We start from the raw sequence: 27,389 nt of genomic DNA on the forward strand, positions 1-27,389 counted from the left end.
TTTTTTTCCACAAAATATGATCAGTCTGGGGTACAATACTGTGTTTCTCACAAAATAAGGCCGGGCCTTATTTTTTTTTGAGCCCTGAAAAAACAGCTAGGACGTCTTTTCGGGGGTGAATTAATCCCCCCCCCCGCGCACCAGCGCCATCTCCAACAGGACATAGATAGATAGATAGATAGATAGATAGATAGATAGATAGTCGGTCTATCTATCTATCCACCCACCCATCTACTATCCCTCTTATCCCCTCTTGTCTCTATCCATCCACTATCTCTCTTATCCCTCCTCTCTGTCTGTCTATCCATCCTTCTATCCATCCACTATCTCTTATCCCCCTCTTGTTTGCCTGTCTATCCTTCTATCCATCCGTCTGTCTGTCTATGGTGTCTGTCTGTCTGTCTATCTATCTATGGTATCCATCTATCCATCCATCCCTTTCTTCCGTCCTTCCTCCCTCCCTCCCTATCCATACATCCCTTCCTTCCTATCTATCTATACATCCATCCCTTCCTTCCTCTCTCCCTCTCTATTTATCCATCTATCTATCTATCTATCTATCTATCTATCTATCTATCTATCTATCTATCTACCTATCTATCTATCTATCCTATCTATCTATCTATCTATCTATCTATCTATCTATCTATCTATCTATCTATCTATCTATCTATCTATCCTCTGTCTGTCCATCCATCCAACCATCCATCCATCTCTCTCTCTCCAAACGCACTGAGGGCGATCTTGCGAGGAGGAAGGAGGGAGGAACTCCCATTATTTTCCAAGGTCCAAAGGTGTTTCGCTCCATCGAAAACAGAGACAATCGCCCATCACGCCCGAGGCGGCTTTTCAAGCGTGATCGGCGAAAAGACCTCACTCCAAGCACGACGTGGACACTTCGCCCCTTGTTTTTTCCTAATCCCCGCGCGTGGTGGTGGACTCGCTTCCCCTCGCCTCCCGGCACGACGCTGCCCTTTCACGAGGCAGCCCTTGGCCTCCCCCGCCGCCGCCCACCTTCCCGTTTCCCTCCACTCCCCCCTCTTCTTATAAAAGAACCGCGGCGGCTGGGCTGCAGCGGAGATCGAGCGGACGCGTGGCTTGTTCAAGAAGCCGTGGGGGGGGAACGCGAGCAGCCGATCCCAGCCGGGGAAGAATCCCGGATCGCAGTAACCTCGGCCCGCGCGTGTCCGCGGCGGGCGGGTTGGTTGGGGACCGCGTGTAACCCCTGCAGAAATGGATCCACCGTGGATCCCTCCATGCTCGGGGGGAGGATCCGGGCTCGGTGGAAGAGGCGGAGCCGCGGAAGGTCAAACCGAGGGAAGGAGGAGGAAAAGGCGCTGATCCCAACCAGCCACCGCCGCCGCTGGATTCCCCCCCCCCACACCGCCTTGGAACGTTCGCCCCCAGGCGGCCGCGCGATTGGCTGCCCGGCGTTCTAACCCCCCGCTGGGGGGGGGGGGAAGCTGAGACTCAACGTTCTAAACAGGCGCCGAACGTTCTAAAAAGGCAACTCAACGTTCCATCGGGGCGCTTCGGATACACGCGGGGATTTTTTTGCGGGTTTTTTGTTTCCTCCCAACACGAGGAGGAGAAGGAGGAGGGAGGCGGCGGCGACCCTTTCCCCCCCTCCTTTTTCTCTCTCTCCTCTCCTTCTCCATTCGCGACGGGGTTTGCGATTCCGTTTCTCTCTCTTCTTTTCTTTCTTTTTTTCTTTTAATCCCTCCATTCCTCTCCCCATGGAAGACGTCGGCGCCTTGGTGGCGGCTTACTCCCGGGGCCTGGCCGGCGGCCTCGGCGTGACCGCGTGCGCCGCCGCCGCTGCAGGCGGAGTCTTGCTTTATAAAATCGCGCGAAGGTAAGAAGAAGGCCGGGCTGGGGCTTTGTATATTTCCTCTCGATCGAAATGAAAAAAAAAAAGGGTGGGGGTGGGATGTGTGTGTGACCCTCAATGAGGCCCAGAAGCGGATTTGCATTCTTACGACCTCGTGGGGAGGGGGCGGGTTGGGGAGGGGACTCCGCGCTCTATCTTAACCTCCCCCTTTGGTTTAATCTCCCCTCCCTCCCCATTCCTCCACTTCGCGCCTTTATCAAACGCTTAAAAGTTTTTCTTTTGGGCGGGGGTGGGAGGTTGTCTCGCAGACTGGGGAAGAGCCAGGGATGTACTCGGAGGTGTTGCTCCCCCACCCCCCGTGGCTTCAAAGGCGGGGGCGATGGGGGGGGGGAGAAATCGCCCCGGGGAGCTTTGCAGCCTGCCAGCCCACGTGCGCCTTCAGCATGGGAGGGCAGCCCTTCCGGGTTCACCTTTGCACAAGCCGAGTGCGTATGTGCCTGTGCCTGCCTGAGCGCGTGGTGAATTCAGAGTAGCTTTGAAAAGGAATCTCTGCTGAAATGGCCAAAGATAGATATGTCTCTGTCTGTCTCTGTCTGTTTTCTCTCTGTGTCTGTCTTTCTGTCTGTCTCTCTCTCTCTCTCTCTGTGTGTCTCTCTCTCCCTGTGTCTCTCTGTCTGTTTTTTTCTCTTTCTGTTTCTCTGTCTCTCTCTGTGTGTCTCTCTCTCACTCTTTCTGTCTCTGTTTTTCTCTCTCTCTCTGTGTCTCTGTCACTGTGTGTCTCTGTCTGTCTTTCTCTGTGTCTTTCTGTCTCTCTGTGTGTCTCTGTCTCTGTTTCTCTCTCTCTGTCACTCTGTCTCTTGCTCTCCCTGTGTCTCTCTCTGTCTGTCTGTCTTGTCTCTCTGTCTCTCTCTCGCTCTTCCCGTCTCTCTGTTTTTCTCTCTCTGTGTGTCTCTGTCACTGTGTGTGTCTGTCTCTCTCTGTGTCTTTCTTTCTGTCTCTCTCTGTCTCTGTCTCTGTCTCTCTCTCTCTGTCACTCTGTCTCTCGCTCTCCCTGTGTCTCTCTGTCTGTTTTTGTCTCTGTGTCTGTCTCTCTCTCTGTCTCTCTCTGTCTCTCCTCTGTCTCTCTGTGTCTCTATTTGTCTCTCTCTCTTCCTGTCTCTGTTTCTCTCTCTCTCTCTCTCTCTCCCACACATAGACACACACTCACTCACTCACTCAACACACCGAAGCTGCAAAAAGCTTGGGGATAAGTTAGCAAATTGGTGTGGCCTACCTTCCAGGGGGGTCGCGAGGAACATCAGAATCTTGAGCTGTGCTTTCCAGTCCGGTTTGCCCCAAATGGCCACGTCTTGCTGGGAGCCAGGTTCCTGGAGAAGCAAGCCGGATGTTAGTGTGAGATTGTTCGCGTGCAAAAAGCCAATGCTACACAACTTTGCTACAGATTTTCTTTGATTTAAGCTGGGTCTTTAGAGGTCGCATTGGGGTGTTTGGAATAGGAGACCACGGGGAAATCCAAGGGCAGCAGAGTACCTGTGTTTTCCCGAAAATAAGACCCTGTCATATATATTTTTTTGCCACCAAAAAAAGACCAGGTCTTATTTTAGGGGGGGGGGATGTCATCCACCGACTAACCTCACTTGCGCACGTTGCTCCCAGCCTCCTTTTCGGTGTCAAAGACACATCATTCATTGTCACCCTTAACCCTGGATTTCCCTCACCTCCTATCGTAACTCATATTCTCCAATGGGACACATCCATAGCCAGGAGTCATCAATCATGTGCTCCAGTTAGATATCACCTAGTTATTGTTTTTGAAAAACTATTTATGGAATGCACTTTCAATTTCCAAACTGCCGCACTGCTCTTTCAAACCCCCTTTCCCCCTCCCTTTCTGTTGGCAACTCTAAAAAGACCATAGAAATATTTCCCACCACCCCCTGGTTGTATCGTAATTCATATTCTCCAATGGGACACATCCATAGCCCAGAGTCATCAATCATGCTCTCCAGTTAGATTTCTGCGGGGCAGAAACTGCAGTCACCTAGTTACTATCTTTGAAAAACTATGTATGGAATGCACTTTCGATTTCCGAGCTGCCACACTGATCTTTCAAACCCCCTTTCCCCCCCTTCCCTTTCCGTTAGCAACTCTAAAAAGACCATAGAAATATTTTATGAGTTGACAAACGTAACCACTACGCGGCTTGGCTTAATGGCAATGCGAAACCTGGCTCAAAAACAGTAATTGTGAATGGGGACAAGCAATTAAACATGAGCCAGCCCCCCCCAAAAAGCTAATACAATCCTTGGCTGTATAAACAGAGACCCAGAATCAAAATCTCGTGAAGTATTAGTACCGCTTTAGAAAGCCTTAGTTAAGGGCACATCTGGAATGCTTGCTGCATCCAGTTTTGGCCACCACGTTACATAAAAAAAGATGTCGAGACTGGAAAAAGTGCAAAAGAAGAGCAACTAGGGTGATTAAGGGGCTGGAGATAAAAACATGAAGAACGGTTGCAGGATTTGGGTTTGGCTAGTCTAGAGAAAAAGGGGCCAGGGGGTGATATGATAGCAGTATTCCAGTATTTAAGGGACTGCCACAAAGAAGAAGGCAAGACAAGAAATGAATGGAATAATCGAGAGAAGCAACCTGGAATTAAGGAGAAACTTTCTAATAGTGAGGACAATTAACCAGTGGAACAGAAGTTGCCACCAAAAGTTGTGGGTGGAGGCTTTTAAGAAGAGACTGGATAGACATCCATCAGAAATGGAATAGTGTCTCCTCCTTGAACAGGGGGGGGTTGGACTAGAAGACCTCCAAGGTCCCTTCCAGCTTTTTTTCCGATTGCTTACTTAACGACAGCAAGGAAAGTCATAAAATGGGGCAAATCTCAGTTAACTGTCTAGATTGGCAGTGAAATTTTGAGCTCAGTTGTGGCTGTAAGACAAGGATCACGTGTAAGCAGAAGTTGAGGGATTTCCAGTTTAGATTAGCTGTTGGCCGATGAGGATAGGACAGGCACTTGTACAGGGATGCTGCAAATCATTCTTTCGGGAACAAATTGCCTATTTCTGAGACACCTGTTTATTTAATACCCAGTTTGTTAGCGCACTGGAAAGAATGAATTAACATTTTGGTTCTGCTTGAAAGCTGAGAAGTGAGGAATCCGCGGATAGTGCTTAGCTTGGGGGGGAAATGGCTGTTTATGGCTTATTGAAAAGACAGCTTATTTTTATTATTTCTCATGTGTTTTATTGGGTGCAATAAAAAGGAAATGCATTTAACTTTGGGGAGGCAAGGTCCTTTCTGTATTTTTACTTCAAAAGTTGAGAAGAAACACTTTAACGTACCGAAGAGAAGGGCATTTCAAACACACAGCCAAGGTGTTCTCAGGAGCTGTTTAAAATTAATATTTGCGTGTTCGTTTTTTTTAAAGAACATGCACATATTGAGAAATTCTTCTGACTAGCTAACGGCAACAATTAAGGAAACCCTACAATAAAATAATCCTAAACCGGCTCATTTAAACCCTTGAAAGGACTTGACAGTTTCCCCTACTGAATCAGCTGTTGTAAAAAAAAATAACTTAAAAATTGTTCAGAGTAGGAATTGGCAGGGATGGGTTCCTTTCTCTCCAGAGAGTGCTGATGAGCAACATCCTAATGAAAAATAGCGTGGATTTTGCAGATTTAACGGCAAGCTGATGAAAAAGTTTAAATTGCTTTTTAAAGTGATTTAAACCCTTTAAGGGTTCCTCTCGCTGTTGCTGTTTTGTGGCAGCCACCTTCTGCAAGTCTCTTGATTGTCAAACCCTCGTCCCCAAGCAGTATGGGTTTTGTAGTTCCCCCACTTTCAGAAAGCAGCCAAACTAGAGAAAAGAGTGTCTTATAAAAAATACTATGAAAGCCAGTTGGGGATCTCCAAGGAAGCAGAAGTCACCCCTTTTTTTGGGGGGGGGGCTGTCTTTACTCCATGGCAAGAGTCAGCAGTTGCCACCCCTGGGGCAGAGCCACATGGGAACAAGTGTCCAGAAGCTATGGAATCTCCTCCCTGCCATTTGCTAACACCTGTTAGGCAGAAGTCCAACAGGTGCTGACACCCGACCCTGTTTTCTAGGGAGATTGGCAAGGGGGGAATTGGGGCAGCCGCATCCCCCTCCCCTTTATTGAATTAGCCCTAGCAGCTGGTCACATGTGTTGCACATGTGCTCATACTGGATTATTATTTTTTTTCAACAAAGGGATATCTTTTCCTCCACAGACATCAATCCTTTTGTCCTTTTGTCTTTCCCCTCAGTCTAATTCAGAAAGGAGGGAAATGGCTTCCTTTATTTTAATTTATTTTAATTTTTTTTTTTTTTTGCTTTTAGGCAGAAAATAGGAAGAAAAACTTCTTCCCATGAAAAGAGGCGGCCACATATTGGGGCAGGGCTGCCTCTTAGACCAGCCTAGTGGAGACGGTTGCTAGGTAACCCCGAGATGCTTCCTTTGCCAGGCAACGGAAATCACCCCTCCTGAAGAAGCAGGCAGGAAGTGGCAGGGTTACTAGGCAACCAGCAAAAACAACAACATGGCTTCTTCAGAAGCAGGCAGGAAGTGGCGAAGTTGCTAGGCAACCAGCACATGGCTTCTCTCCATCCTCCCAAGCCAACAGGCCTTCCAGAATGCCTTGGTGCCATTTTTGGAGCCAAAGGTGACAACATGTAGTTGGCGATGGGACCCATAAGTTTAAAGTGGAGTCCAGTTTTTTGGGGGGGCACGAATAAAATAGGGATTGGGCCCTGCTTGTGAGCCCCTCCCCACCCCGACAGAAGGACCATGGCATACCCCCTTGTTTGTGCAAAAATTGTGATTTAAAATATTTTAAGGTGTAAAACTCCTCCTGCAACATAAGAATTGTCCAACTTCAGAGTTGGGGGGCCGATTGTTTTTTTTTTTATGGCTCTTGATTTCTCCTTCCTGTTTCCCCCCCTCCCCGCACAGGCCGAAGCCCACCCACACGACCGTCAACTGCTGGTTTTGTAACCAGGATACCGTGGTGCCGTACGGGAACCGCAATTGCTGGGATTGCCCGAATTGTGAGCAGTACAACGGATTTGAAGAGGTGTGCCCTGCCGTTGGATCGGGTGGGCGGCCCCTATTTTGGGGTCCCAGTGGGTTGGGACCCATCAAAGTTTCTGCCCCTTTGTAGTATTAAGATTTTTAATTAATATAAATTAGTTTAGTTTGCTTCGGGGGGACGGACGGAGCCGAGGGATGTAGATAGGTGTGCTAATTTTTCTCTGTTGTGAAAAAAGGTCGAACCCTAAAATGCCACAGAAGAACAGAAATAAAAGGAGATAAATTGGTTAATGTGAAAGATTCCCCCAGCTGTAAAGTTGATATATTGACCCCGATTAATTGAAAAGCGTTAACGAAATGCAGGGGACGCTTCCTCACCCCAATCCAAGCAAAAACATAGCTATGAGTTTAGGGATGTTTAATTCTGTGTTTTAGCCCCAACGGCTCCCAAAACTAATATACGATGCACAATACAAAGACTTGAAACCCTAGAAATTGGGGCAGAGAAGCCAAAAATAAGTCCAGGAGAAGCTACATTTTGCAAAGCTTCCAGGGATGAACAAGGCAGTCCTTGCTTGCAAATTTATAAAGTAAAGACCAACAGCATGCAAGGAAGAAGAGATGAGGAGGGAAGAGGAAAAAAAAACAAAGAAACTCAGTTCATAAATGGTGTAGAGGTTGTGAAAGCGATCAAAACCGATTTGTTGGAATCTTTTTTCTTTTTCTTTCCCCGTTCCTCTTAGAATGGCGATTACAACAAGCCAATCCCAGCTCAATACATGGAGAATCTAAACCACGTCATTTGTGGGGCGGGGGCCTTCTACGATCCCACCAAGCCTCAGCAGTGGGTCAGCAGCCAAGTTCTCCTTTGTAAGAAGTGTAACAACCACCAGACGATGAAGATCAAGCAACTGGCGTCCTTCACACCCCGAGAAGAGGTAGGGAGGGGGCCCCAAGGGAGAGCGAACGAAAATTCCCTTCCCCTGGCTGGCTTTGCTCCTGGCCTTTACGAATTCCGTTCCTTCACGGTTAAAAAGCTGTTTCAAATTAATTACCTCTGATAAGAACGAGCCTTGCCAAGGTGGTGCAAGGCTGCCAAGAACACTAAGATAAAGTTACTAAGAAATATTCCAAACACAAAAAGTTTCCAAACACAAACTAAGAGAATCCCAACGTCCACAAGGCTTGAGTGCAAAAACTTCTTTGCTTCCCGCAAAGAACTCCGGTTTCTCAGCTGGCTTTTATCTCTTAAGGGAGGGGCCTTTACTTTGCAGCCTTACTCCAGAGTCGCCTGTGCTGCTGCAGCTGCTCTTTCCTTCGAGCAGCCCTGCATGCATGCACACTGGGCACAGGCTTCTCAGGGACCTCTTCCTCACTGCTGCCAGCCTCCACAATCTCCAAAGGCAGCCTTCCACTCCCTGATGGTCCTGGCCGCATCCCTACATCACATGCAGGCCCCTCACCTGAGTCCTCGCTCTCCGAGACCTCAGCCGTCCGCACCTGCTGCCGGCGAACCACAACATAAACAGGCCCTATCAAGTTTTTAATTCTAGTTTATCTTTTTTTTGTGGGGGGGAGCAGGGCAAATATGATGAAGAAATCGAAGTATACAAACACCACTTGGAGCAGACCTACAAACTCTGCCGGCCCTGCCAAGCCGCCGTCGAATATTATATCAAGCATCAGAACCGCCAGCTTCGAGCTCTTCTCCTCCGGCACCATTTCAACAACCGGAAAAGCGACAAGAGTTACATGCAGGTAGGAAGGGGTGACCTCCCATCTCGGTGCCATCTTCCAGGACTGCAAAGGGTCCACCACCCCTTCATTCAGGGCAAGGAAGTGGTTGAACCCTCTTTATAAAAAAAAAATTAAAAGGGCAGGAGAGACACCCTGAGCTGGTTTGTCTGGGGAAAGCGTGTTATTTGTTGAGCTTCGTTTTTGAAAGCCATCAATTTTGTTGCCTGGTTTGAGTGGCGGCTTAAGGGACAGGCACGTTTAAAAAGTCCTCCCGTTGCCGTTGCATTCTTGGGCTTTAAACCCGGGGAGGGGGTTTGAACCCTACCCTGATTCTAATCTTGAATTATTATTTGCCTTTTTTTTTAATTTGAAGGCTGCGCTCAACGCAGCGGGGGACTGAAGAGATGGAAAACTTAGCAGTTCCGCTGCCCGGTTCTGTCTCTTTTTCGGCTGCATGCAAAATACTTTATATCTTTCTTCTCTATATATAAAAGGGGAAATAGCCCTCACACATCATCACAAAATCTCCAGAATTGTAAAGCCTACAAACTTGAAATTCGGCACGTATGTTCCTCCTCTTGGCTTCTAGGTGCTCACTAAGAAAGGATTTTTCAAAATGACCCTCAGAGCATTAGTATTCCTTATATTATTATTATTATTATTATTATTATTATTATTATTATTATTATTATTATTATTATTATTATTATTATTATTACTATTATTAACACGCTCTGATGCTAAGGAGTTCTATTCCCCCTCCCCACCTGAAAATAAATCTCTTCCAAATGCAAAACACAAGCAGAGGAGTTTCAGTTTCAGTTGCACAGCACCAAGCAGCTTTAGTACAGAACAGTTGAGCTAAGCCACGCCCAGACTCCTTGCTGTCTCCTTGCTCACACAGCAAATACTGGTTCAGTTTCCAAACAGCCCTCAACTCTCTCACACACTGACAGGACGCTAGCAAAATGAATACCGATGAATGCTGGTAGGCAGAGGCAGAATTCCCCCCCCAAAACTACCCGACCACATAGTTTTGTAGCGAAGGATGGGTATAGAGCTAGTTTTCCATATAGAGACAGAGGGGGGTCCTTTGAGTGGTGTGGTGGCCTAGAGGTGGAGCTCTCGCCTCACAATCAGGAGGCTGCGAGTTTGATCCTAGGTAGAGGCAGATTTTCTTTCTCACTCAGCACAATGAGAATATCTCTGCCGAACAAAACTCCGCATTGGAGACAGGAAGGGCATCTGGCCATTAAAACACTGTGCTAGCTCCATTCAGTTGCCCAGATTGCACCCCGCAAGGGATTATGGGGTTGTTAAATGATGATGATGATGATGAGAGAGGGAGGTCCTTTCTTCTGTCCAGTTCTCCTTAAACCTTTCCCAGAAGTGGGCCAAGCTCAACATGAAACATCAAATCCTAGAGCTGGGAGGGACCTCCGGAGATCTTCTAGTCCAACCTCCCGCTCAAGGCAGGAGACTATACCATCCTGGTCAAATGGTTGTTTTATTTTTGAAACTGTACACCTGATCTGCGTTGTCTGGAGTTTGGTTTTTGTTTTGTTTTTTTAATTTTCCCCTGTAGAGTTTTTACGCCTCGGCTTCTGCCGGCAATACCACCCCACTGCGAGTGATCCTGCTGCGGATTCTGGCCTTCCTCAGTTGCGCCGTTCTCGTGGCGATGGCCCTGTACGGGTCAGGAGATCCATTTTTCTCGGGTTCTGCCAAACCGCCGGTCCTGCCAAGCCCAGGTCTGTCGAGGAACAAGACTGGGCCACCGCCAGTGATCCTGCCACGGAACGGCTCCCTCCTGGAATCGACGAGCTGGCAGGAGGCAGTCCAGTCTCTTTCCGGGCGAGCCGTGGAGATGCTGGAAGCGGCCTGGGTCTACGGGAAGAACCATCAAACGGCCGTGGTCGTCTTGGGGCTTTTCACTTGCATCCTGGCCATGTTGCTGGCCGGGCGGATCAGGTACGATGGGGGCGGCCTGCGGGAAGGACTTTAGGAGGCGGAGGGAGACCAAGGGCCCGAAAAGGCATTGTAACGTCATCACGATGTTGTAGAGAGGTTTCAATCTCCTAGAGCTGTGGATGGTGAACCTGTGGCCTCTCAGTGGGCATGCTTGCCGTCACCAGCTGCTCTTCTGGTTTCTGGCACTGGTCGCCAAAAACAGGCTGTTTTCAGGCTGGTTTTTGGGGCATTATCAGGTTGTTTTGGGGGCCATTTTTGGCCTGAAAACAGCCTGAAAATGACCAAAAATACCCCAAAATCAGAGCGATTTTCGGACCATTTTCAGGCCCAAAACGGCCTGAAAATGGCCAAAAATGAAAAAAACCAGGCATGCGCACACTGGCCAGCTGGTGTTAGGTTTTCCGGCACTCTGGCATGCATGTTCTGGTTTGTGCACTCGTTGTTGAAAAGGTTCACCATCACTGTCCTAGAGGTTCTCAAACAGAATTGCAGCATACTACAAACCCTTGAACCTTAGACACATAGAGAAATGAAATGCATCGATCATAAGTTGCGAGAACTGGGTTGCAAATGACGTTTTTCAGGGCCGTCCTAACTCCGAACGGTTGTGACGCAGATTGTTGACAATCGAGGACTAACTCCCCCTGTCCTCAACACAAACACATACACACACACAAACAAACACCTTTTGTCAGGATTCCAGCAATTGCCCTAATTAAACCATGATTCTCGAGCCAAACTTCAAAAAACTTCAAAGGATTCATTAGAGGCGACATCCTGGCACTGCCCTGTATGAAGCCAACTCTGGCCTACGTCATTTACAGTCCCCTGTGACTCTGTTTCCCCCCTCCCTCTCCCCTGGGTGTGTCATAAATCAGATTCTCCAACTGAGCACCTTCACAGGCTGGGTGCCATCAATCACGTTCTCCAATTAAGGATTTTCGTGGGCAGAAGATCCGGTAGCTTAGCCACAATCTTTTAAAGAGAAGAGTTGGAATGTACTTTCAAGTTCAAACTGCTGCACTGCTCTTCCAGATTTCCTTCCTCCCCTCACTTCCCTTTTTTTATGGCAACTACTAAAACAGGCCATAGGAATGTTTGATGAGTTGACCCCCCTTCAGATTCTCCCGAAAACTGACCGTTCTTTCCGCGTTCCAGGCTCCGACGCATCGACGCCTTTGCTGCTTTCCTGTGGCTGCTGGTGATGGGCTTTCACGTGGTAGAGAAGTATCTGCAGGTGGACATCCCCAGCTGGGTGGAGACCGCCAAGTTTGGCACCACCTCCCTGTGCTGCTTGGTGGGGTTCGCAGCCGCCGTGGCCACGCGGAAGCCCGGGGGTCAGTGGAGACCTCGGCCCCGAAGGTCAGAGCCTCGGCAGTGACTTTGGTGGGCGGGGCGGGGCGGGGTTCCAAGTGCCTGGAAACGCCTTCGGATTTCTCCCCGCTGCTTCACCTTCGCTCTTTCCCATCTCCGCTTTTTTTCCTCCTCTTCCTCACGTCCTCTTAGGCAGCTACCGGGTGCATCTTCGGTGACCCGCGCCCAGGCCGGCTTGGCTTCTCTTCCACAGGTGGGGAGGGAGGAGGGGGGAGATGGATGGCCGCTAATATCCCCTTGCAGTCTTGGGAGTGGTTTTTGGCTGGGGTCCTCTCCCTTAAAGCCAAAAGGAAAAAAAAGAAATTCACGTAGATAAAATAAGTCCTAAGCAATTTAATCCAGGGTCTTCCAACTTGGCAAGTTTAAGACTTGTGGACTTCAACTCCCAGAATTCCTGAGCTAACATAGACTGGAGGAGGAATTCTGGGAGTCCGAGTCCACAAGTCTTAAAGCTGTTAAGTTTGAAGACCCTTGCATTAAAGGAAGTGATGAATCAATCAGTAAAAAATGAGCAATGGGTAGAAGAGTCAATGAATGACATACCCCCAGGAACCTGGGCCCAAAAAAATATTATTATTATTATTTTAAATTGACTTGGAGGCTTCGCAGTTAAACCTCGATTGAACCTTGTTTGAATCGACACCTTTTGCATGCTCTAAGGTGGGGTATGTTATGTTTGCACGGGGATATTGGTGTTTGGTTTGGTTTTAAAGGGTGCGGTGTATTCTTTTCATATTTTATTTTCTTAAACTGACACATGGCCTTTGGGCACTTTGCTTTGATAAAAGAGATTTATCAAGGGAAGACAGCCTGCAAAAGCCCACTCATACATTCATCCTTTCCCCTAACCGAGTTCTCTCTCTTTCTGACCTCGCTAACTTCTCCTTTTTCTCTCTCTCTCTCTTTTTTTTAAAAAAATAATGTAAATTCCCAGCCAGGTTGATCAGGTGCTGCCCTTACTCTTCCCCCCTTCAAATGAAAAATTGGAATTATTTAAAGTATCCAGGTTTGTAGGGGGAAATTCTGTTCTGCTGAACATAAAACATCTCTTGGCTTTCCCCCCCCATCTGTCTTTTAAAAATCTTTTTAAAAGACAGTGTGGTAGGCTTAAAGGATTGGGAAAATTTGAGCATGTCTGGTCCTTTTGCAAAAAAATAAAAAATAAAACCCTTTATTTGTTAACCTGACTCAACTTGGCTTGTTTTAAAGAAGGAAGGCCTTCTTTTTAATCCTGGGCATGTTTGTGTTTTCGTGCATTTTAATACTTCTACTGAGTTTTGCCATTTATCTTCTTTCCCGCCTCTTTTCCAGGGTTGGACTGCAGCTCCCATCAATTGCCCACACAAGAGTGCGGTGGCTGATAGGAATTGTAGTGCAACCTCCCAGGACGGCGGCCTTTTTTTTCCTCTCTTCTTCGTTTTTTTTATTTTTCAATGCTTCCTCCAAATGTCGATTTTTAATCTTTCGCTTTAGTTTAAAATAAAAATAAAAATAATAAAGCCAGCCTGGTGAAGAAGGTAGGCGAATCAGATCTTGGGAATTGTGGATGTAGGATTATTTATTCTCTGATATTATAGCCAACTTATATTTAACTGGAGCAGATATCTGTATGCTTCGTTTAATAAAGTTTTCATTTCTTAACGTTACAAAACCTGAACGGGAGTTGGGTCCCATTAGCAAAATGGAGCTTTATTTCTTCCGCTCGGACCTGGGACGTAAAAATATACTAATAAAGGAAAATATTTGTAACTCAGGTTTGACGTGGTGTTCTCTGGTCTTGCTTTTATTTTCTTGCAGATGTTTCATTACCCAAACTAAGTAACAGAAACTACCACTGATGACATTACCTAGTTTGGGTAGTGAAATGTCTGCAAGAAAACAAGCAAGCCCAGAGAGCACCAAAGACCCCGCATAAAAAGGTGAATTTCTGACTCTTTTCTATTCCTGAATAACTGACTTGAAAAAGAGTCAAACCCAGTTATGATGGCTTCTTGGGCCTGGAGGCATAGATGTGTTCATCCACCCCAGACCCATGTGATTAAATCTGAGTTTTATCTCTCGGGGCCGAGCTGGAGATGAAGAAATAAAAGAATAACGGAGTTTGCAGGTTTTGTTATATTTTCTTTTGCATCTTAGCCCAACTGTTTATTCCACCATGTAGTGGGCAGCAGGAATAGCTGAGCAATTTAGCCAAAGCAGATCGGATTTTCCTTCCCATCCCCGGTTTTAAACTGGATCATTTTTTGTCTTAGGACAAAAACAGTTGGTGGTTGTCCCAAAATCTTATTTTTTTTTTCCTCGGCCGACTGGGTTGAGACCTGTGAAGTTTTAGGAAATGTTTCAGCCTGGGCATTGTGCTGTGTTCCGATAATTACGATGATTATGATGGACTATTATTTAACTTTTTAAATATTTTATCCTTGTGCCTGATTTGTTAACACTAATTATTGAAAATAAAAGGCGCCTTCACCTCACCGCTTTTCCAATTGCCTTTTTTGTTTTTGTTTTTGGACTTGCTGTCATCGTGACAGTGGATAATGTTTCCTCCGATAAACGACGCTCGCTGTTCCTTCCTTGGTAACTGAAAGTCGAGGGGAGAAAAACAGACTTAGCTAAGGTGACCCCCAACTTCCGTCGGCAAATGGTAGATAGGTTGAGCATCTTCCTTAGAGTTGCAGGGTTGTGGTTGATCAGTAAACCAGGGCTGTGCAGATAAACACGGTGTAGAAAAAAAAAATCAAACACACCTTTCCGTTCCTGGTTTACAGGTGTATTTAGATTTACCTTTCGGTGTCTCTTGATTTTAATTAAGTTTCCTATCAAGGTTCAGAAGAATTTTTACAGGGGTTTTGGGTGATGCTTCTGAATTCCCACCAGGGCTGTGAGGAATCTGTGCTTTTCCTGGAGCAGTTGGACTCCGGTCTCCATCTTCCCTGATCATTGATGGTTTTTGGAGTCCAGCAGCCCTCAACGCAAAATTTGCGTTGGTACAAAACTGTGGAGCCAAAGAACATAGAATAACAGAATTGGAAGGGAGTTAAAACTTCATTCACAACTTCTGGTGGCAAGCTGTTCCACTGGTTAATTCTCACCATTAGGAAATTCCTCCTTAATTCCAGGTTGTTTCTCTCCTTGATTAGTTTGCACCCATTGCTTCTTTTCCTACCTTGTGGTGCTTTGGAGAATAGCTTGACTCCCTCTTCTTTGGGGTAGCCCCTGAGATATCGGAAGACTGCTATCATGTCACCCCTAGTCCTTCTTTTCTCTGGACCGGCCATACCCCATTCCTGCAACCGTTCTTGGTCATCTATTGTAGCCTCCAGCCTCCTAATCATCTTTGTTTCTCTTCTCTGCACGCTTTCCACGAGATCTCAGCCTCTTTTTTTAATATTGTGGAGAACAAAACTGGATGCAATATTCGAAGGGTGGCCTTAGAGAAGGCCTTGTACCGATGCTTCACGTGATCCTGATTCTATCAAGAGAGATTTGGAGACGTGTTTTCAAAACGAGACGGGTCTGGGAGGGCTGGTGGTGGCTTGTTTTGTGGCATCTTCAGCCTGCCAGAGACCTGAACTCCGAACGATGGCTTTTCAAGCTCAAACTTAAAATCAGGTTCCCGGCCCTCATGGCTTCTTCCTTGCTTCGAAGGAGGCGCGGGGCAGAGAAGGCGGCTAAGCAGAACCAAAGTTTCATTGGACTGGGAAGCCTGTAGAGGTTTCTCAAAGCCCTCCAGATCCTGGTTGTTCCAAAGGTCCTTTTTATTTTATTCCCCCAAGAGGCCACTGGACCTTCTGGTTTTTCTGTGAAGATGTTTCGCTTCTCATCCCAGAAGCTCCTTCAGCTCTGACTGGATGGAGGGGAATAAGGGAAGGATTTATATTCCTTGCAGGCAGCTGGTCAAACTTTTCAAGATCTCCCACCCCGCGGCTTCCTCCCTTAAGGCGATTCGAAGAGGATGCCAGCCTGCTCCTTCCTCTCTCGGCATCTTCTACCTTCCTCTTCCTCCCCGGGTGCCCTCCAGCGAGCCTCAAGGATGCCTTTGGTGCCCCCTCCCACACAGCCAGGGATCGGCTAGTACCCGAGCCGCCCTGGGGACTGCCCCCTCCCCATTGCTGGCGGGAGCTGTCGCCGCCCCCCCCCCCCCAAAACACAGGATGGGCTCAGCCAATGGCAGGGAGCCATGTAACGATGCCCAGCCCTCGGAGCAACTGGTAGTGCCCGGATGGAGAGACAAAGCTTTGAATGCCAGAGCCGGCAAAGGGCTTTGTCTTGTTTTATTTTTATTTTCATTTTCGTTCCTGGAAAAAGAGATGCTGGACCCCAGATTCAAGCCAGGGCCTGTTTCTTGGTCGGACGGAGGAGGAATCATCTCCACGTGTTTTTGTCTTGCATGTTTCCCATCCCATTTTGTCCAGGCACTTTCCTCCCCTCTGGTTGTTTTCAATGCTTCCCATCCGCTGGAGAATCGGTTTAAAAAATTTCTCTCTGGCGTCTTATTTAAAATCCAGGCAGGAAAAAAAAGCACCTTTTTTTTTACGAAGCCTTTTTTTACAAAATGGCACAAGCTTGACGCAGCCTTTTGTGAGTTTTTCTTCTCTTTCTCTCTCTCTCTCCCTCCTTCCCTTTCCTTCTTTTTTCTCTCTCTTCCTCTTTTTTCTTTCTCTCCCTCCTTTTTTTGTTTCTTTTCCTTCTTTTTCTCTTTACCTCCCTCCCTTTTTCCCGCTCTCCTTTTCTTTCACTCTTCCTCCTTCTCTTTTTGCCTCTCTGCTTCCTTCTTTTTCTCTTTCTCTTCCAATTTTTCTTTCTCTCTCCCTCCCTCCCTCTTTTTCTGTTTCTTTTCATCCTACTTTTTCTTTCTCTGTGCCTCCTTTTTTCTCTGCCTCCCTTTTTCTCCCCCCCTCTTTTTCTGTTTCTTTTCATCCTTCTCTTTTTCTTTCTCTTTCCCTCTTTCTTTCTTTCTTTCTTTCTTTCTTTCTTTCTTTCTTTCTTTCTTTCTTTTTCTTTCTTTCTCTTTCTCTCTCAATTTTTCTCTCTTTTTTTCTCTTTCTCTCCCAAACTCCATCCCCAGTTCTCATTGCCATTTCAGCCACACCTTTTTCTGTCTTTTATTCTTGCACCGATGTGATAACTCTTTATCGGAGAAAAAGCAACCTTTTTTTTTTTCACTTCCCAAACAAAGCATGTGGCATTTGGATAAGAGAGAAAAGAAATGCGTGCACATCTTATTTCTGCTTTCTGGATAAAATCCCTATTAATTAGCCAAAAAAAGGGTTGTTTTCAAATTCAAATTCTCCAGCGCTACCTCCGATAATTGTACTGATATATTTTTCTCACCACGGATGGATGAGCTGCCTGGAAATTCATACATCTTGTGGGAAGGGAATGTTTGCGTGCAGAAGGCGTAAATCAAATAAATCAGCTAATTGTAATTCAATGCTGGTAAGATTTGGTCAGAAAGCAGCTGGTTCCCAATGCTTTCGATCCTTTTTCTCGATCTGTGCAACTTTTAAGATGTGTGGACTTCAATTCCCAGAATCCCCCAGCCACTTAGGAATTCTGGGAGTTTGAAGTCCCCACACCTTAAAATTGCTCAGTTGAGAAATGCCTCTTTAGAACAAAATGTATCCTATTCCATCTTTTCAGGATTCAGCCCACCTACAGAAAGTGGAAAAATAATTTGCAATTGTATTTATTTATTTATCCCCTCTTTGGAAGAGCTTTATAGCTCCCGCTGCCTTAAGAAAGTTCAAAACATCCTCAAAGATCCATCTCATCCTGGGAACCCTTTTTTTGAACTATTACCATCTGGCAGACGGTACAGGATAATAATAGCAACAAGGACAAATAGGCTGAAAAACAGCTTCTATCCCAGGGCAGTAGCTCTGTTGAATTCTACTGCATAGTGCAAAATTAATGCAATATCGGGTTTTCAATTCAATGTATAGAATGAGAAGGTTGTGTGTTTGTGTTTTATTTTCATAGTCATAATGTACACTGAAGAGGGTATTTAATTTCATTGTATGAGGTGCAGTGACAATAAAGTAAACTAAATTCATCAAATTTATACAGTCCCCGCCATCTCAAAGATAAAAAATAAAAAAAAATGACACCAGGCGGCATACAGCACTGAATTAAAACAACGAAGTTATAAAAGCCCTTGTCGCTATTAAAATGCAAGCAAAACCACAAGCTACATGAGACCATGACTGTTAATAGAGGATTATATAAATAAATAGAGATGGCAAACGAGAGACGAGGACGTCCGGAATGCCTTGAAGAGAGAAAAATCTACAATGTCCCATTTGCTGGAAACAAACTTTACTTTGGTTCCTTGAGCCAAAAATTAGGCCGCAAATGCGGGAAAGGGGAATACATTTTAATGCTTTTGTGCAGGATGGGGAGGGGGGAATGAATGGATTGCAAGCCTCTCTTGCGAGGTTGTGCCTGTGTGTCTCGTTTGCAGGTTTTCTTCAGGAGACCAGGTGGCCATGTTCCCCAGCAGTGCCGAGTTCAGTTTTGCCTATCCTTCTCCTCCCCTCCCTTTCATCCCCAGTCCTCCCAGTATCCTCCAGTTGAACCAGCGGCTTTTCTGCTCCCCACGCCGGACGTCGTCCTCGTCTCTGCCCGGACGGCTGAATCGGGCCCTTTCGCTCGGTACGATTCCTTCCCTGGCCAGGACTGGTAAGCCACTCCTGTCTTTTTCCCTCCTATTTTGGCTGGTAGTGGGGTGGGTTTTTTTTGGGGGGGGGTGGCTTTTCCAAGTTTCTAGTCCTTTGTGTGCTTGGCCTTGCCGAAGACACAACCACTGGTTTTCCTTGACTAAGTATGCTTTTTAATCTGATATTTACTGTCAGGATTCTGGCAGTTCCTCCATTTAAATTGTGAGTCTCGAGCCAAACTTCCAAAACTTCAAAAGGATTTATTGGGAGTTAAAAGATGCAGCACTGCCTGGGTGTAGCCGACTCTGAGACACACAATTCATTGTCACCCTTGACCCTGGTTTTCCTCCACCCCTGGGTGTATCATAATTCATATTCTCTCATGGGACACATCCATAGCCAAGACTCATCAATCACGCTCTCCAGGTAGAATTTTGCGTGTCAGAAACTTTCGTCACCTAGTTACTATCTTTGAAAAACTATTTATGGAATGCGCTTTCGACTTCCAAGCTGCTGCACTGCTCTTTCAAACCCCTTTCCCCTCTCCCTTTCTGTTGGTAACTCTAAAAAGACCATAGAAATATTTTATGAGTTGACATTTTACCCAACAATCTGGGTCCTCATTTTACCAACCTTGGAAGGATGGAAGGCCGAGTCAACCTTGAGCCTGGTGGGATTTGAACTGTCAAATGGCAAGCAGCTGGCAGTCCGCAGAATTAGCGGGCAATACCAGGCTCTTCAGATTCCGCCATCTTGATTGTCCCCTCTTCATTGTGGGTCCTTGTGTCTTTTTTGGCCCCCTTTGTGCATGCCATAGCTTCGCTGCAGTTAACCATATCCGCTTCCCTTTCTAATTTTTAATCCTGATTAAAAATGACCTTTTTGGGTTTTTTTGTGTCGAGATTCGGGCTACCTGTTCAGCGGAAGTCGGCCGCCCTCGCAGGCCTCCTGCCCCAAGGATTGGGCAGCCTCAGGTGAGCGGAAGGCGTGGGTCCCCCTACCCTCTTCCACGTGCTTCCTCTTTTCTCTTGCCACATCTGCAATCCGGACGTTAGCCTGTGGCAGACGGCAGTGGAATCCGGACAGTGGGGAAGAACGGGGACCAGTCTGGGAGTCTGGGGAGGACTCGGACGAGGGTCCTGCGTCCGATGCAGAGATGGGGCCAGGACCATCTGGGAGAGGGGTGCTGACTCTGGAGCCCCTGGAGTCTGGCAGCAGCGAGGCAGAGGAATGAGGTGAGCCGGTTCCCAGTGCGCGTATGCGCAGAGCTGCTAGAAGGTGAGAGCGGCTGAGATAAAAGGGGCGACTCGGGTTTAAGGCTTTGGAGGTGGTTGCCCCTCCCCATAAGGTATAAAGGACAGGCAAAGGGAGAGAAACCTTTGCAGGAAGCAAAGTCGTTCACTCAGTTCGGATTCAACTTTGAAGCTCTGTGTGTGGACTTTGTACTTCGGTTGGTTTTTTAACCGTTCATTTGGCCCTTTAGTTGTTGGCAGCAATTCCAAGGAGAGAAAGGTAGGTGCTTATCTCGGGGGAACTGTTTGGGACTCATTACGGGCTGGGAATACACATAATTCCCAGCGCTGAAATAAAACAAGAGGTGTTTGGACTAACCGTGTGCTCAGTTACGGCCTCAGGAAGTGTTAGACTGTCGAATCAGGCTGGGAAGGTCTGCCCTCCACGCTTCCATCAGCCAAAAGGGTGTGGGGTGAAGGCTGAGAATACAGCTGGATTTGGGGGGGGGGGCTTTGCCCTGCTCTCTGTGTCCCCCCCCCAAAAAAAGCTCCTGAGCCCACCTATTTGTCAAGATATTGAATATCCATTTTGTGCGGAACGGGGGACGGGGCTGATTCTAACCCCCCCCCTTTTTCTCATCTTCCTCCCGACCTTCCAGAATATTTCTCGGTCCTCTCCGGTAGCTGCATGCCCTCTCCGGCATCCTCGCCGGCACCGTCAGTGGCCGGCTCCGTAGCGTCCAGCTCCAGCTCCTTGCGCTTCCGCCGGCCCCTGATCAGCCCCGCTCGGCTGAACCTGAAAGGGCAGCAGCTGCGACTCTTCAGGGGGCAAAGCACATTCCATCACGGGGAAGATTTCGCCTCTTTGGAAAACAGCCCGTTCGCCCCGGAGCGGTCCGTCTTCCCCAAAATGCCCTTCGGAGAGCAGGGCCCGCCAGGTAAAGCTCTTGTTTGGAGACATCGGAAGAGCCGGGTGCAAATCCCGGACAGTCTCCCAAGGAATAGTCCTGTTGGTCGGGCAATGCGTTGAGGCTAAGTTCCCAGAATCCTTTGCAATATTCAAGATCTGGTCCCTGCTTTCAAGAGGACATGCTTGTCTCTTAAAAGTCTCTTGCTTTTGAACCCAAGGTGTGTTTTTTCGGGAGGCCGCTGGGCTTTCTGGTTTTTCTTTGAAGACGTTTCGCTTCTCATCCAAGAAGCTTCTTCAGCTCTGACTTCACAGTGGGGAATAACAGAAGGGTTTATATTCCTTGCAGACAGCTGGTCGTTTGCATCCTTTTAGAGGGTCCCTGAGGCCACTTGGGAGGTTTATCTCTTGGTTCCTGTAGCCTGCAAATTTATTTTCCCTCTGGAAATCCCTTCCTACTCCCACCCCGTTCCAAGGGTGTCCATCCCAAATTGTATGGCTAAAAGTCTGCAGAGATTCTCAGTCATCCAAGTCGTGGCTGTCCCAAAGGGGCTTTTTTTGCAGGAGGCAAAAAACTTCCTTCATTTTTCTTTTTCCTTTTTTTTTTTTTTTTTTTTAAGACGTTTCGCTTCTCATCCAAGAAGCTCCTTCAGCTCTGACTTTATTTGTTGTTTTATGTTTGTTGTTAAAAATGAAAAAAACTTTTTTTAAAAAAAAGAAGAAAAAAAAAGTTTTGGTCCAGGGAAATTTCAGCTTTTGGCTTTTTTCCCCACAGATGTGACAGCGGCCAGCAGCGTCTCCACCGAGGATTCAGGGAAAAAGGCAGATGGTTCTTCCCACTCGTCAAATTGTGTGGTTGACACCACAACGAAAGAAGAACCTTCAGGCTGGAAAGGTGAGTTTATGGTTGTCTTTAAGCTCCCCCCGCCCCACGGCAAAGATGGCAAACTAAAAATTAAATACAGGTATAGTCCTCAACATAAGACCACAGTCATCATCTTGCGTGGTGGAGTCTGGGCAACTGAATGGAGCTAACAGAATGTTTACTGACCGGATGCCCTTCCTGTTGCCAGCGTGGAGTTCTGTTCAGCCGATATATTATCATCTTGCCCCGAGAGAGAAATATCTGCCCCCTACCTAGGATCAAACTCACAGCCTCCTGATTGGGAGGCGAGAGCGCCACCTCTAGGCCACCGCACCGCTCCAACTCAAGACCACAATGGAGCCCAAAATTTACACTGCTAAGCGAGTCAGTCGCTAAGTGAGTTTTGCCCCATTTTACGACTCTTCTTTGCCACGTTTGTTAAGGGTACCGCTGCAGTTGTTAAATTAATACAACGGTTGTTACACGAAGAATCTGGATTCTCCTATGAATTTGCTTAATTAGAAGGGGGATCGTGTGACCCCGGGAAATGGCAACCATCGTAAAGATGAGTCGGTTACCAAGCATCCAAATGTAAATCACGTGAGCGTGGGGATGCCTGCAACAGTCGTTAAGTGTGAAAGATGGTCATAAGTCACTCTTTTTCGGTGCCGTGCAATGACTTCGAACAGTGTTATAAGTCGAGGACTACTGTAAATAGAAATAAAATAATAATAATAATAATAATAAAAGTAAAATAAAAGGAGCGAGTAAAGATCCTTAAGTGATGAAAACCACCATCCAAAGAAACCCAGATAACGGATCCTTTTTTCTCAAACTGATGATGATATATTCCTCCCTTTTGTTTTATATCCAGGACTTGATCTGAGTTTGTTTGCCACTCTTTTTCTTTTAATTAATTGCTTCTCTTTCCACCGTATTGCTGGATTTAAACAAGGGGGGTGGGGGGTGGGAGAGAAAGTCTTTGAATTGTGGCCCTTGGGGGTTGAAATACTCAAGATCCGGTCCCTGCTTCTAAGAGGGCACGCTTGTCTCTTTGGCGCGTCTTCTGCTTGAGCAGGGGGTCAGGCTAGATGACCTCCAAGGTCCCTTCCAGCTCTATTCTGATTGGATTGGAAAACATCCAATGATCGTGAAGAATCTCAAAGAACACCCTCTTTTTTTTTCACTTCCTCCTGCTTTGATTCAGGATTCACTGCACCGCAGATAAATCTGGATCGCTTTTGGAAAGTGGGCAGATGGGATGGAGCAGAGAGCAGGGGGTCGGGCTAGATGACCTCCCAAGGTCCCCTTCCGGCTCTGTTCCTCTGTAAGGAGAGAAAAAGCATGTCCTACAACTTGAAAAATCACGAAAGGCTGACCTGAACGCTTTCCCTCTTCCTTTCCTAGGCTGCTTCGGGAACCTGCTCCTCCGAGGTCTCCTGGCCCTCAGCCTGACCGCCAACGCCATCTTCACCTCGGCCTACCTCTACCAAACGTTGCGATGAGCCTCCGCTTTTCCCACGCACACCTTCTCCACCCCCACCCCCCCAAAAAAGTGGGGAGTCTTCCCCATTTTCCCCCTTGTCCTGGAGATCGCGAGGTTCCAGAAGGGATTCGGCCGTCATAAGGACCTCTTTTCTTCCGCCGCATGGCCACGGGCAGCGGGATCCAGTCAGTTTCTCCCGCTGCCCCGATTATTGCCTTGCCTTCTCCGTCATCTGAGAAGAGAGTCTCGGTGGAATGGGAAGCGCCTCTCGGCTTCTTTTTTGCCCTGGTTTTCCTCCATTTGTACAGATTTGTGGGATGAAGAGATGGGAGTTTGGAAGGCAAAGGCCAAGGCGTGGGCGGAGTTGCCCTTTCAGCCCACCTTGCTTCAGTCGCAAACCTTGAATGGTGGTTAAATGCTGGCTCCCGGAGAGAACTGAAGAACTTTGGGGGCGGGGTGTCCTTTCCCTCCGTCCTCTTTGGTCTTCCAGGCCCCGGCCCCTTCTCTCTGTAGCCGGCGGGGTGGGGGAAACTAGTCCCTTGCATTGCTGGATAGGTTGCTGACTTCCGTGATCCGGTCAGTTTCACTGCTTTTTCAGGATCCGGTCAGTTTCACTGCTTTTCAAGTCAAATGTGTCTGGGACGTTTGGAGAAAGTCTCTGTTACTGTGTAATGTTTGTTCTTAATTTATTAATTTTTCAGGGCCGGACAGGAGTTTTTTTGAGAAGTTTCACGCAGGCCAAAATGGGTTGGTGGGCTGAGTTGGGGACATCTTTATATTATCATCATGGGAGACTTGTGCAAAATAACGTGAATTTTTTTTTTCCACGCTTAAGTACTAGGTTTCCTGATGGCCTCCTGCTTTTTTTTCCCAAACCAGAAGAACAACCTGTTCCTTCGATTGGGCTTTGGACTCTTCTCTCTTTGCATTTAGATGCTTGTACTTCAGCAGCGGGAGAAAATTCCCCTGCATGTAGAAAACTAGCAGATCAGGGAGAAAAGTGAACCCCAGTGTCTTTTTCCCTTCCTTTTCAAGCCAGAGAAAACTTTTCCCCCCATCGTGTGGGTTGAGCTGAGCCCCAAAAGTTTGCCTCCAGTTTGGAAATCCCGATTTATTTTTCCTAGGTGCCAAAAAATTCAAACGTGTCTTGTCTTGAGTGGGGAAGCAAAGCTTAAATTAGAATTTTAAATTAGAAAAATTAAACTTGTCTCAGGAAGTAACATTCTGCCATTTACCACCCAGCTTTAAACCTTGTTCATTGGCTGGCTAAAATGAGAGTGCTTCTGTCTTAGCCGGCTGTGCAACATGGGTTAGAAGGCTGATTTTGTTTTTTTTTTAAGAGCATAACAAAAAGAGACCTCTTCAAAGCTTTTTTTCCTGCCTCTTTAGCAACCAAGGATTTTTATTTTTTAGCCAAGATATTAAGGACGACCCACCATTGATGATCCTGGCTTGGAAGCGGGGCGTTTATTGCCAGTTTGTTCATAGACAGTGCAGGACATTCAATTAATTTTCTCAGAGCTGTCCCTCTGCTTGAAAAAAATAATAATCACATTTTCCCATCCTGGGAGTCTCCCACCGCACAGCAACCCGGCTGCCTTGAAACTTCTCAAGAAAGTGGTTTTTGGGGGTGGTTTCCAGAAATTTCAAGTGTTGTGTTAAACAGGCTTTCTTTAACCACTGTTTAATTTTTGCTTCATAGGGCAAAATTTCTCAAAAGTGGTGATCTCTCCACATGGGTGTTGCAGAAAGCAGCTTTAAAAAAAAATATAGAAATCAGCAAAAAGAAAATATGCACAGATCAAAACAAGGAGGCCTGTATTTTTGGTGCTAGGAAACAAGTTATTAAAGTCACACTAAGGTTCCTTTGATCGCAGTGTTAAGTCTTAAGGGTTCAAAGTTTTTTTTTCTTAAACTTTAGGTTGGTAGGGGGAAAACACACACACGTTTTTTTTAAATGTGTATATTTTATGTCAGTTTGGTTTTGCTCATGTCTGTCTCTCCCCCCCCCCCTTCTGGGGAATAAGGTCTAACATTTAGCAACGGAAAAATTTAGTTTTCCAATTCAGGAGTTTATTTTCAAGTTCACCCCATTTCTGCAGAAGCAGTCCCCCTCTCTCTCTCTTCCAGCCTCTTTGTATCTTTTGTGATACACGAAGACAGACATGCCCATACATGCCCCAGTACTCCCTGAGGACTAGCTTCTTGCTGAATGTACAAGAACGATCAGATATACACTGTGTCCTGCGAGGCTTGAATTTTACAACGGGTGGGAAGGCCACTGAATGCCACTTGAGAAATCTTTTATTTCATTTTATACTTAAGGGGGCTGGAGAGGAATCCGCCTTTCGGGGTTTGTTTTAAGATTTCGTGTGCCGAAGGGGAGGGCGTTTTCCCCTCTCTTGTTTTCGTCTCCCCTCTTGAGATGTTTTATGTTCTGCATTTGAAAGGTTATTTTTCTTTATAAAATGGTTTAAGAAATAAAGGTGATGTTGCATCTGGAGTTTCGTGCCCTTGTTCTTTGCATCCTCTGACAGGGAAGGGAGGTTTGAGAACCCCTGAGAGCAATAAGTTTCCATTTGCAGAACAAAATTAACAATTTTGCAACCATCTGCCCTCATTGCCACCAAAGCCAATGTGTCAGATGAAATGTAGCATATTTTCCGCCACCGGGGCAGGTGTCACGGAGGATAAAGGGTCAACCGCTAAAATAAAATGTGCCTTTTATCCCAGTAGTGCAAACCGCGACCCAAAATTTACACTAAGACCGTCCTGTAAGAGTTCACAGGCTCTTGTTTCTGTTACAAAAGTAGAGGGAATTTTTTAACCTTTCGAAGTTGCTTCTTGCCCTGATGTGCAAAATCACACTTTAAAAAACAAAAAACAAAAATCCAGATAAGATCCAACTTATGACCAACGGTCGAGCCCAAAAATGTTATGTTGCTAAGTGAGAAATTTGTGAAGGGGGACTTTTGCCCCATTTCATAACTTTTCTTACTGCATTTGTTAAGGGAGTAGCCCGGTCGTTAAGCGAATCTGGTTTCCCCATTGACTGTCAGATGGTCGCAAAAGAGAATTGTGTGACCCTGGGACACTGCAAACCGTTGTAAGTGTGAGTCAGTTGCCAAGTGTCTGGATTTTGATCTTGTGACCATGGGGGACACTGCAACGGTCATAAGTGTGGAAAACGGTCAGAAGTCACTTTTTTGTGCTTTTAAAGTTGTAGCAACATTTCGGCAGAATCTCATCTGCCATCCTCAGGCTTGTGTATTGTGTTCGTTGCTACAACTTTAAAAGCACAACTTATAATGACGTGGGAAAATACCCAAACAAAGCTGAATACCATACATGTAAGTACCTGCAAAAACTTAAGAAAACAGATATATGGGGGTTGGGGGTAATGGCACACTGTGTCCACAAGAGGGCGATAATCTCTTGTGGACACAGTGTGCCATCGCACCCCATATATATTTGTTTTCTTAAGTTTTTGCAGGTACTTCCATGTATGGTACTGTGCCATCGCACCCGCCACAAAGTAAAGCAAAAAGTATTTGATTGTGTTTGGGGTTCAATTTAATTTAAAATCACCAAACAATATTGCAAAGCAACAACAGCGAGATCTGTTACCAGTAACAACTGGCCTTTCATGGCAACGTTAACTTTTTCTTCGTGCATCTCCCTCTAAAGACGCCGTCTGACGTTTTCAATTTCAAAAGCTTTCTTCGGGGGGGACGACGACGACGATATGACAAAAGATATCCACAAGGGGGCAGGCTTTCCGACAACACATTTGCCCGTCTTTTCGAATATGCAATTTTAAATTTGTAGCCTTTAGTTCTTGTACCTCTAAATTATTTTAGGTCTCCCATAACCCCTCATAGAAGTTTAATGGAATTTAAGAGACTACCAAGGCGTCGTTTGTAAGAGATGGCTAAGCAAGTTGAGAGGCTTCGCAATGCAACGCGCAAAGGAAATTATTCCAATCTTGGAGGGGAAACGCGCCAGGCAGAGCTTTGCAGAATTTGCACATTAAGCGAGTCGCCGGCAGGAATTTCCTCTTCCTCTCCAAAAACGGCTACCGTTTTGGAGATGAATTGCAAACAAGGGTAATTTAGAGCATGGACAGAGTTGCTCGCTTGGATTTGGTCCGGGGGAAATCCCTTTATTTTATTCGTCTAGTTTATATAGCGCATCTCACCAAGGCTCGAAACGATCATAAATATAAAATGCATCCATGCACACACACACACACACACATATATACACA

At 46.5% G+C, this 27,389-nt stretch overlaps 1 protein-coding gene across 2 annotated transcripts; it reads left to right on the forward strand.

Moving 5' to 3' along the window:
* Nucleotides 1-1,082: 1,082 nt before the first annotated feature.
* TMEM201 (transmembrane protein 201) lies at nt 1,083-25,625 on the forward strand. 2 transcript variants are annotated; one of them, XM_026686441.2, is made up of 11 exons: nt 1,083-1,855; nt 6,814-6,934; nt 7,635-7,829; nt 8,473-8,649; nt 10,214-10,599; nt 11,758-11,961; nt 18,437-18,654; nt 19,535-19,606; nt 20,524-20,802; nt 21,547-21,666; nt 23,044-25,625. In XM_026686441.2, exons 1-11 carry the CDS (start codon nt 1,737-1,739, stop codon nt 23,139-23,141), a joined length of 1,989 nt encoding a protein of 662 aa, XP_026542226.2. In that variant the 5' UTR covers nt 1,083-1,736; the 3' UTR covers nt 23,142-25,625. The 2 variants fall into 2 exon arrangements, with proteins under 2 accessions (XP_026542226.2, XP_087800756.1); XM_087944630.1 differs by lacking the exons at nt 21,547-21,666; nt 23,044-25,625 and having other exon boundaries at nt 19,535-19,867; nt 20,524-20,646.
* The last annotated feature ends 1,764 nt before the right edge of the window (nt 25,626-27,389 follow it).

The sequence above is a fragment of the Notechis scutatus genome, chromosome 16 (assembly GCF_049901735.1).
Source record: "Notechis scutatus isolate UNSWTSFEM ecotype Mainland chromosome 16, rNotScu1.2, whole genome shotgun sequence".
Lineage (NCBI taxonomy): Eukaryota > Metazoa > Chordata > Lepidosauria > Squamata > Elapidae > Notechis > Notechis scutatus.

Coding starts and splice junctions, on each gene's coding strand:
- TMEM201 (XM_026686441.2), top strand. CDS start 1,737: ATGGAAGACGTCGGCGCCTTGGTGGCGGCTTACTCCCGGGGCCTGGCC. Junction 1,856..6,813: donor CTTTATAAAATCGCGCGAAG/GTAAGAAGAAGG, acceptor CTCCCCGCACAG/GCCGAAGCCCACCCACACGA. Junction 19,607..20,523: donor CAAGGATTGGGCAGCCTCAG/GTGAGCGGAAGG, acceptor CCGACCTTCCAG/AATATTTCTCGGTCCTCTCC.